This window comes from Equus caballus, chromosome 16 (genome assembly GCF_041296265.1).
Source record: "Equus caballus isolate H_3958 breed thoroughbred chromosome 16, TB-T2T, whole genome shotgun sequence".
NCBI classification, from domain to species: domain Eukaryota; kingdom Metazoa; phylum Chordata; class Mammalia; order Perissodactyla; family Equidae; genus Equus; species Equus caballus.
In genome coordinates, this window is record NC_091699.1 from 13,930,801 (window position 1) to 13,941,726 (window position 10,926).

General features: G+C 59.3%; 1 protein-coding gene across 1 annotated transcript in view; it reads right to left on the bottom strand.

The window, feature by feature from the left end:
• Nucleotides 1–10,248, bottom strand: part of LOC111768287 (protein Wnt-7a) — a 64,824-nt gene extending 54,576 nt beyond the window's left edge. The window contains exons 1-2 of the mRNA XM_070237192.1: nucleotides 9,881–10,248; nucleotides 4,864–5,090 (exon numbers count right to left, since the gene is read on the bottom strand). Of these exons, the coding sequence (XP_070093293.1) occupies nucleotides 4,864–5,090; nucleotides 9,881–9,951 (298 nt within the window). The 5' untranslated portion in view covers nucleotides 9,952–10,248. The remainder of the gene's footprint in view (nucleotides 1–4,863; nucleotides 5,091–9,880) is intronic.
• Nucleotides 10,249–10,926: the final 678 nt, after the last annotated feature.

Genomic DNA, 10,926 nt, shown 5'->3' on the forward strand with positions numbered 1-10,926 from the left:
CAGTCATGTCTTTGCCCCACCGGCTCCTCTGCTGGGATCCCATTCACTGACCACTGAAACTCTTCCCACCCTTCAAGACCTAGGTCAAGGCCATCTCCGCTGTTCAGCCACTCCTCCCACCTTGGAGTCTCACCTCTGAGCACCCACCACACCCCACATGCCTTTCGCTAAAGCACAGACCATGCTGCTCTCTGGCTGTTGCTGTGGGTGAATTGTGTCCCCCAACATATGAATATATGACTATATATGAATATATTATAATATTATATAATATGAATATATGTTAAACTCCTAACCCCCAGGACCTCAGAATGTGACTGTATTTGGAGACAGAGCCCTTAAAGCGGTGAATAAGTTAAAGCGAGGTCATTAGGGTGGGTCCTAACCCAATCTGACCAGTGTCCTTATAGGAAGAGACCAGGACACAGACACAGAGAGAAGACCAGGTGAAGACACAGCAAGAAGGCAGCCATCTACAAGGCAAGGAGAGAGGCCTCGGCAGACACTGGCCCTGCCAGCACCTTGGTCTTGGACTTCCAGCCTCCAGAACTGTGAGACAATAAAAGTCGTCTATGCCGCCCAGCCTGTGGGACTTGTCCTGGCAGCCCAAGCAGATCAACAGACTCGTGAGCAGGCCCTCTCCCCTGAGAGATGGTCTGGGCGGGGCTCGCAGGCCTGGTCAACAACAGCACTGTTGCCCTTGGCCACTGTGACTGGTTTGGGAAGGACACACGGCCAAAGTCAAGCCCCGTTAGCTGGTCCAATCGGGATGAACCTTAGGACCTTTGCCAGTGCTACCAGAGAAGGGCTGAGCTCTTTCTGGCTGGACTTGAACCTGGAAGTTGTCACACTGGAGCTGCAACAGCCATCTTGCTGCCCTAAGCGGCGCCTCTGGGGTTGGCAGAAGCCAGCACCACCTCTGGTCCAGGCCAAAGGACCAAATTCTGAAAGTCAGCACCATCCCTCACTGCCCAGTGACTCAGGCACACATAAATTCCCCTTTGTGCTGGAGGTGGCTTCAATTGGGTTTCAGTTTCTAGCATCTCAGAGGGTCTTGCCTGGTATGTGCCCATGGTCCCCTCCTTGGATCTATGCAGTAAAATCCAGAACACTCAGATGGAGAGACAGAGTCATGAAGCACAGGGAGAGCTGGAGACCTGAGTGGAGGTTGAGGAGAGGGTGAAGGGTGAGCCTACAGACCTCAGCATGGGATGCAGAACCTATGCCAGGGGCTACCTGCCCACCCCACTGCCCTTCCTCTTCAACCACAGATCCTTGGTTGGTCTCATGGCCACTCTGAACAAAAGACTACATTTCCCAGCTTCCCTTGCAGCTAGCTGTGGCCATGTGATGAAGTTCTAGCCAACGAGATGTAAGCAGAAGCGCAAGTGGAGCTTCTCTTCAGAGATAGGTGATGTGTCCTGCTGTCCAGTGTGTGGACTCGATGGCCAGAGTGCCAAAAGTCGAGGACCTTGCTCCTTATCCCTCATCCCTACAAGGCAGCCCTTGCTGGCTGGTCATTCCCAGAAAGATGCTGCCCCATGCGGGAAGAGTACTGATGAAGAGCCCAGAAAGCCTAAACTTGAGGCTTGCGTCTTGGTGTCCCCGAGCAGGACAGCTGTCTACACATGAGGGAACCAAGGCTCAGGGGGGAAGTGGCTTCTCAGTCTCAGGGGGGCTCATCTTGACCTCATCTTCCTCTGTTTGTTCCCACTGCCACCACCCTAAGAGCCCCAGGGCAAGGGAACTCCTTCCTAAGTCGCTTTCAGGTCGTCAGTCTCCCCCTATCCTGGCAGCTCACTTCCAAGGCAGATCCCCACTGCCATCGCTCAGGTCCCAGCCACCAGCACCTCCCACCCGGACCCAGACCAGACTAGACTCCTAACTCCCCCCATGGGCCCTCTGCAGTTCACTCTATTCCCAGAAGCCATAGCAATGCTGCTAAACCCAAAGCAGGATCCCTTGCTCTCCATTCCCATGGAGGAAAATCCAAATCCCTGACTTGGCCGGACAGATGTCACACTGTCCAGCTCCTGGCTCCTTCTCCGACCTCTGTGCCTTCCTCTTCTGCTCTCTTGCTGTACTCCAGCCACACCAGCCTCCTCGCTGTTCCTCAAACCACCAAACACGTTCCTGCCTCAGGGCCTTTACACGTGCCACTCCCTTTGCCTGGCATGCTTCTCCCCCAGACATGCCTGTGGCTCACCTCCCTCGCAAATCCAGAGGCCTTCCCTGAGCACGCAGGTTGGAACAGCAGCTTCCAGCCATAGTGAACCCTCAGTAAATATTTGGTGGGCGCATGAGTGAATCGATGGATGACTATATTGATAATACAAAGGTGTACCCACCCTTTAATGAATCTTCCAGAATTCCTATTAGGTTGAATCATACGATGTTGCTATTCGTGAGGGCCAAAGATCATTGAATAGTGGTGACTTCACAGGATGCAATTTCACTTTGTCAGTCATGCCCATGCACAAAATTCTCCAATTGCTCCCACCCTAGAAATTGAAACTGCTCAGACTGACCCTGCACCTCTCCTGGCTCTGCTCCTTCTGCTCCAAGCCCCACAGCCTGCTGCCTGAGCATCGCCGCCCCATGGGTTTCTCGGTTCCTCTCTTGGCTTGAAGTCCCTGAGGCCGCCTCTGCCTGCTCAAGCCTTCCTCTTGCCCCAGGCCTCTGCTCCTCCCCAGTGGACACTGGTGGGTTGTACTGGCAGTATTCCTTGACCTCAGCCTGCAACGGGTCCCTCGGTTCTACTACTCTGCCCCGCTGGGGGCTGCTGCACAGCAGGGGCCCTTCGTCCTGGGACCCCGGCACCGTGGCCCTCCTGCCGCACCTGGGCAGCAGCATTACAGTGCAGCCAGTGGGCTGGCTATTCCCAGACTGCAAGCTGTGCCAGAACAACCCAGTCCTGGGAGACCCGCCACTCACACCTATTGACCTTGGGCAAGTCCTTCAGTTTCCTCATCTGTAACGTCTGTCAGCAAAGGTCCCATGTCATCATGTCAGCAAAGATCCAAGTTTAAAATAATGGCAGAGCCCAGGCCCGGGTCCCAGAAATGGGGGGCAGGGGCTGTGAGCAAGAGAAGGCAGAAAAACCACAGGTGACAACAGGGACGGTTCACAAGATGGGGATTTCGGTGAACTAAACTCGAGTCCCAGTGTTGATGCCGCCTCCTGGTGTGAGTGGGGGCAGTCCCATTCTGAGCACAAGGATGTTGGAAAGGGCGTGCGTGCTGAGAGGGGAGGAGGCCACCACGCCCTGCCACTGCACCCTGAACCTGGGGCCTGTTCCGCAGTCCCCTCAGGCATGAGGAAGAAGGCAAGTGGAGGAGATGGTGACAAAACAAGGTCTGCTGCAGGACCGAGATGCCGCTGTCCTCCCTTCCAAGAAGAAAGGGGAAGAAGACATGGAGTGGGGAACGTGGCAGGGAGCCCCCGCCTCCAGAGCTGCTTTCCCAGCAGGTGAGGCAGCTTCAGACGGTGCCCGGGACTTGGCTGACGGGATGCAGCGCGTGGTGACAGGAACTTTAGACAGGCGGTCCAGGAAGCCGCTGGAGACCTACAGCTGGGGGGGGGGGGGCCCTGCGTACAGAGAAGAGGAACCTGGTGGTACGGTATGAGGCAGAGGCACGCACGGTGCCCAGACCCGGGAGCAGGACCCAGTGTGGTGTGTCTGGGAAACGTGAGGAGGCTGGGTGGGCGAGGGGAAGGGCAGATGGGGGCAGAGGCCAGCAGCAGCCCAGCGAGTTGGGATTTCATGCTCATAGCAGGGGGAGCCTCTGAAGGGTTTGAGCAGGGAAATTGTATAATCTGATGTCCATTTACAAAGGCCGAGCCTGCCTGCGAGAGGCTCTGCAGGACGGCCAGGGAACAGCACAGAGACAGCGAAGAGACGGGGAAGACCCAGGAGCCCAGATGTGCCAGCGGGTGACCCAAGGGAGAGGAAGGAGGCACACGGAGAAGTGACTGGATTTGGGGTGGATCTTTTCCATACCCATTGGCTTTGCTGATGTTGGGGCTGAGGGAGAGTGAGAATTCAGGGATGACCTTAGAGCAGGCCGGGAAAACCACTCCAGCCCAGAGAGGCCTAAGTCCACGCTGACTTTCAGAGAAGTTCACAGCTCAGAAGCAAGCCTGCAGAGTTCCTGGCACCCCATGTCAGATGTACACAAACAAGGCAAACAACAAGGCTTTCCCCGCCCCGATCGGGGCCTCCCGGTGACCAACCCCCTTTCCACCAGGCTTTTCCCACAATTGCTTTGGAAACCGAATGTGTGGCCCAACACTTTGTGCATGTCTGTGTGTGTATATGTGTTTGCATGCACATCCAAGCAACATACAATTCTCATAAAGCAGGAGTTGCAAATTCAAATGCCCACAGTGGCCAGGGGAGTCACATAAGGGTGGATAGAAGGTGGATAATAGGGAGTGCTGGGGACTGTGGCAGTGAACGGGCTGCCCAGGCTCCAGCTAAAGGAAGCTGGGTGCTCAGCTCCAGCCCATTATAATTATCGGGCACATATGTAAGATATTTTTCAAAAGAAGCCGTAAATTTGTATTTTTAGGTGAAACAGCTAATTTTGAAATTTGGCTTCAATTTAAAAAACATCAGCTCTGGACCAGCCAGTTAGCGTTTGGGCACTGGTTTTCAACTCTGTCATAAACGGCTGGTATGGATCCAAACCAGAGGGCTGACCCTCATCAAGAGACTTGAATTCAAGTCTGGCACCTTCGGGCTCCCATATCGGGGGGCATTCCAGTATGTGGCAGGTGAGGGGGTCCCAGGGGGCTCCCAAGGGCATCTAGTCTCCCCGCAGCTTGTAAGGCCCTGCGTGGGGTGTCTGGGTGAGCACATACCCACTTTGAGCTCCTTCCCGAAGACGGTGCGCTCCCCCAGCGCCGAGCAGTTCCAGCGGCCATTGCGGAACTGAAACTGACACTCGTCAAGGCCCATTTGCGAGCCTTCTCCTATGACGATGATGGCGTCGGGCCGGCTCTGGCAGATCGCCCGCTGTCTGGGAGCCAGGCCTGGGATCTTGTTACAGATGATGCTCGCACCCAGAGCTACCACCGAGGAGAAGCCGCTGGAGCAGGGGACACAGAGAGATGGAGCATTAGGCCAGCAAGGTAGGGGCACGGCCTCCAGGCCCTCCCTGGGTATCAGGCCCTGGCCCTCCCACCCTGCTGCTCCCAGCTGAGGTCTCCCAACTGTTTGATACTGCACCCCCAACCCACGTTTAGTCATCTATAATTCCACCCGGGTGCTTGTGCGATGTGTACATCCAGTATTAGCAAGGCTCGATCTCCTCTTTGGATATGAAAAGATGACGATGGATGTCACCAACAACGGTGAGAGAACTAGGTGAGTTGCCTTTGTATTTATGGTAGGATTCAACTGAGATGAAGTTTAAAATCCTGCAAAAGGAAACCGATCTTGTTTACGAATCTCCTCCACGTGGCGAAACTGCAGAGGCACGCAAGGGAGTGAACACCACCCAGTGTCACGGAGCAGTGGCCTCCACAAGGGTGGTGGGTGCACAGAAGTCCATTAAAACAACTGTGCGTGTGTGTTATATATGCTCTCTGGAATGTATGTATATGATTTAGAGCCAAAGAAACATCTTTAAAAAGAGCAATCGTAAAGAGAAGTTCTAGTGTTTTCTTCCTGTGTGCCCATGGAGTATGCGTTTCCCACTTTGGGCATGACTGGCCTACAGGACGCTTCTGACTCTTCAGGTGAGAGTTCCTATCTCCTTAACTCATTGACTGCATGGTACACACTGGGCACCAGCACGTGCCAGGCACCCTGCTGGGAGACGGGAGGCCCTGCCCTTCAGGGAGACAGTGTGTGTCACAAATGAATACAACGGGCCATTTCAGATGGTGACGTGCACTACGAAGAGAGCAAACGACAATGCTGTGATGGCAGCTAGCGGTAGGTTTGGGAGGGAAGGAAGAGGGGCACTTTGGCTGGGGTGGTCAAGGAGGGCCTCCCTGAGGAAGTGACAGTGCAGCGGACCTGAATGGCAGGATCCAGCCGTGGGAAGGTCTGGGGAACAGGACTCTGGGCAGAGGGAACACAAAAGGCAAAGTCCTGGGAGGGGAACAAGCTTGGGATCGTCAGGGAGCAGCAGGAACCCACAGAAGCTGATGCAGAACCAATGCTGGAGGAGAGAGAGCTTGGGGGAAGATCTGGCTGAGGGCTAGAATTTTCTCAGACGCAGCCGGAAGCTCTAAAGTGCCGTCAGCAGGACCCTGACACGGTCCCCTCCTCCAGCCCCACGGGGACAGGCCTGTGGGGTGCCAGAGGAGGAGCAGGGAGAGTGGGCAGGTGAGAGGTGGGGGTGGCTTGGCCTTGGTGGCAGTGGTGGGGGTGACAGCAGAGGCAGCTGACCAGCTTGCTGATGGACTGAGGGACAGGGCGGAGCTGAGGGGAGGGACGAGGAAGGGTTTGAGGGAAAGCGGCGTCAGCGTGACTCGTGGGTATCTGGCCTGAGGGTGGGGCCATTTCCTAATATCAAGATAACCCCAAACAGGCTCCAGTGGGAACACCGATGATGCAGGTAGCCCTCCCTTTACACAAAGACGGCCCCCTCGTCTGGAGCTTCCTTTCATAGAAGCTTTAAATGTCATCAGGAGAACGGTTACAGAGAGGACCTCAGCCCTGAAGCCGCACTCTGGCTGGAATAGTAAGAGCTTCACTTACGGAGGGCCACGGCCGGCCGCTGGGCTCACCGCCCACGCCTTCCATCCTGGGCTCAGCTAGGGGAAGTTGTCTGGAATGGGCATTTCTTAAAGTGAGGCTCCCCTGTCCCCACAGCACCAGAGATGAGGGGACCCTGCTCACCTCCAAGTGCATAACCGACCACTCCCGCCCTCTCTCCCTCCGTGGCTGCCTCACACCAACCCTCTTCCTGCCTCAGGCCCTTCGTCCTTGCTGGTACCCTCACCCTGGAAGCTCTCTCAGCCCCTGATTGGCACATGCTTGGCTTCTTGCCATCATTCACGTGGCCTCAAGGGTCACCTCCCTGACCACCCCAGCCAAGGGAGCCTGTCTCCCACCCCACCCGCGCTCCTTGCATCACAATCTCTGTTTTCTTTACTTCATGCTCTGGATGACTCGCGGTCCTCTGCAACCTTTTACTGTATGTGTTTGCTTTAATCTGCCTGCTCACTTGTTTGGTGCCTTTCTCGTTAGACCGTGAGCTCTTTGAGGGCAGGGGGGCTGTCTGCCAGTCCGCTAAACAGCTACTGAATGAATGGACGTGGAGCTTCAAAAACGCTGCTCAGAGGGAGCACCCGTTACATAGCAGGTGCGTCCAAATACGCGGTGAGCGCATCGCCAGCTTCTGCAGCATCCCTGCTACGTGTCAGGTCAGCATGGCGGGGGCTGCCACAAGCACGAGCGCATGCAACCTTCGACACAGCACTGTCGGGCAGGAATCACCAGGTCCACTTCCCAGATGTGAAAATGGAGCTCACAGAGATTGAGACCTGGAGGCGAACAGGTGATGGATCTGAAACAGGAGCCTGGTGAGAGCTCTCGGTCATTCATCTCAGCCACTAAAAGAGTCTAACGGAGAGCTGGAATGTTTGAAATGCTCGAGGAAGAAGCGGCACAGACGCATTAAGTCAAATGGAGATGTTCTGGCCACAAGTCAGGAGGAAGCTCTGAACATCTAGCTGGCCATCAGGAAATTCCTACACCATCAGAGACTGGAATGATATACTAGGGTCACAAATTTATAGGAACAATAGTCTGGTAGCTCCTTCACCTACTAGCTGTGTGACCTTGGGCAAGTTACATCCCTTCTCTGGACTTCAGTTTTTCCAAGGATAAAATGAAGATATTGATAATTCGTCCTCACCTCATAGGGTTGCTGTGAAAATTAAATGTGTCAAAACATGGAAAGTGCTTAGAAGCACACAGTCAGTACTCCATAAATGTGCTGTTGTCCTTATTATTACTACTGGATCTGATTGTTGCCAGGGGCTAGTGCTCCAGCCACTTGAAATAAGAATACCAGAGACACCCCGCCAGCGATCCCGAGCAGGGAGGAACCAGCCACCTCTGGGACCCCGGAGGCCTCTCAGGGACTTTGGGACCTTACCTCTCATGCCCATTTTACAGATGGCGAACCCGAGGCCCAGGGAGCTGCAGGGCCGGGCCCAAAGCCACCCTGTATCTCCATCTCCTGACCCGGACCTCTCCCCGCCCCAAAGGGCGGCGGCGGGCGGAAGGCCGGCGCCCTCCGCGGCTCCCTCGCCCCGGGGCAGCGGGCCCCCGCGGGGCCAATGAGGACTCGGCGCCGGCGAGAGGTCGGGCGGGGCGGCCAGGGGAGGTTATTTTCTGTTGTTTTCCCTTTCTCTCTCCCCTCCCCGGTCCCTCCGCCCCGTTTCTAATTAAAAAGGAGATAAAGCCCGCACGCGGCCAGCGCCAATCAGCCCGACCGGCTTCCTGGATGCTGGAAGCGCGCAGGGCGGCGGGGCGCGGGCCAAGATGAAGATTAAAGCGGGGGAAAAAGAAAAACCACCCAGACGCGGGCGAATCAATAACACTTAAAACACACCGCAGGCAGGCGCGCGCTCGCCCCGCAGCCGCCTCTCGGCCCGCGGTCGGGGCTGGCGGGCCGCCTCGTCCGCTCCGTGCGCACCTGCTGGCCGCCACGGCCGGTCAGCTGGCGAAATGCGCGCTCCAGAGACGCGGGTGGGGAAAGGGGAGAGCGGTAGCGACAAACACAAAGGAGCTGCCACGCACAGCCCCTCGCCGCCCCGCCGCAGGCCGCCCCCTCCCCGAGCCGAGCGGTGGGGAGGTCCCCTGCTGGGGATGCTGGAGCAGGCTGTGAGGAACCTGCCACGGTGGCCCTTCAGCGCCAGAAGCTCCACCAGTCCCTAAAGCCCCCCTCCGCACCCCTCCGTGCTTCACGCGCCTTATCTCCTAACTACAAAGGGGGACCAGCCTGCAAACGCAGCTCCAAAACGCGTCCCGAGCCGCCCCCTCCCACCTTCCAGCTAGAGCCCGCCCCAGGCCCCACCTCCGCAGAAACGCCGGGGCGAAGCGGGGAGGGCGCTCCGCGGGCGCGCCGGCGGACTCGGGTGCCCAGTCTTAGGGGGCGGGGTGTCCCGCCTCCTTCTGGCGCTGGCTCTGCGAGCTTGTCTCCCGGGCGTCTCGGGCCATCTCCCTCCTACCTTTGCGTGTGTTTGTTGGGAGTGGGAGGCGCGATGCCCTTGGCCTGGGAAGGGGCTCTGGGAGTCTGAGGGTCCTCGGAAAGCGGGTGCTGCCAAGGCTCTGAGCAGCGCTTTGTGTTTTTGCCAGCGAATGTCCCTCCCTCTGGGTACCTGTTCCCTGTCGCACGGACCGGCCCCGCCTGCCACCGGAGGACTGCCCTATTTCTCGGAGCGGCTGCGTCCGCGCCTCTGTGTACAGAGTTGCTCTCGGGCTCTGGGGGCTGAGGTCCCTGGGAGCGGTCGTGGTCCTGGCTCCCGGCTCGGTACTCCTGCTAGAGCTGCTGTTCCCGCGCCCCGGGCTGAAGGGCCCCGGAGAGGCTGACCCTTTGCAGCAGCCAGCCGACTTCACAGTTCCCCAAGCTGGAGCGTCCCTACAGGCTGTCTCTGGTTCTGGGGGCTTCCAGAATCAGACGTCCTCAGGATGGCCGGTTCCCCCGCCCGTGTCTCTCGAGCTGTGCGCGCCCCTGGGGCGTCCGCCTGCGGGGAGCCTTTGTGCGACCCCCGGCTCCCGCACCGAGCCCACCCGGCTTCTCTGGGGGGCCAAGTAAGTTGGTGGCAGGCGGCGGCTCCGCAGGCGGCGCGACCTTTCCCCGGGCCACGCCAACTCTGCCGGGACACGCGTGCAGGGGGTGCGAGCGACCCTTACCCGATCCGGAGGTAGACCATGCCCAGGCTGAGAAAGAGGTGGCCCAGGCAGCGCCGCGCTTTCCGGTTCATAGTCCCCGCTGGCCGCCGGGGCCGCGGGCCGGGCTGTGCTGATCCCGCGGGCCGGCCCCGGCGCGGCAATCAACATAGCCCGCCCGGCAGGCGCGGGCCGAGGCTTCCCCGGGGCCGTCTGTCCGTGCGCCCGTCCGCGCGCTCGGCGCCTGAGCCTCGCCGGGAGCGCGGGAGCCACGGAGCGGGAGGAGGGAGGGAGGAGCGAGCGCTGCACGGGGCGACGCCGGGCTGCGCGCGAGCAGCCGGTGCAAGTGTGCGAGGCGCGGGGAGTGCGGGGGCGCTGCAGTCACCCGCCCCCGCCCCTCCCTCCCTCCCTTCTTGCTCCCGTCCCTCCTCCGCCCCCTCCCCCGAGCGCCCGCCCCGCGCCCCCGCGGGACCGGGCCGCCTGCTCCAGGCGCGCGCTCGCGCCTTGCCCCTTGCGCTCCCGCGGCGCCCCCTCCCGGCTCCGGGGTGCGAAGCCGGGTGGGGGGCGGTGGGAGTCCGCTCGACCCCTACACGTCGCTAACTCGAAAGTTGCAGGGCTGCTGGGCGCCCAGGGACCGCCCTCTGGTTGAGAGGGATCAGGGCTCGGCCGAGCAGCCTCGAGCTGGTCCGCCTCGCCGTGCGCCCGCGCCTGGCCGAGCGCTCGGAGCCGGGGGTTGTTAGGTCGCACCCCGGGTTCGCCTTCCCCCTGGCTTCCAAGACCGGCTTCGGGGGAGGGCGCCCCCTTCCTCAGGGCCACTGGCGGAGCGGGGCTACTGGCCCAGTAAATTCCTCTCCCACCCCTGGCTATTAGAGGCTGGACGGCAGGTGGGTGCGCAGGTGGGTCAGCTTCCTCTGCAATCCTGCTCTGAGCGCACGGTCGGAGTCGGGCTGAGGCCTGGACGCCCCGCACCGAACCAAGACGTGGGGCGCCCCGGCCGCCGAGAGCGCCGGGCACAGCCGCCCCTCAGAGCGCGCTCGCGGCGACACCTGGCGGGAGCGGCGGGTGGTGCA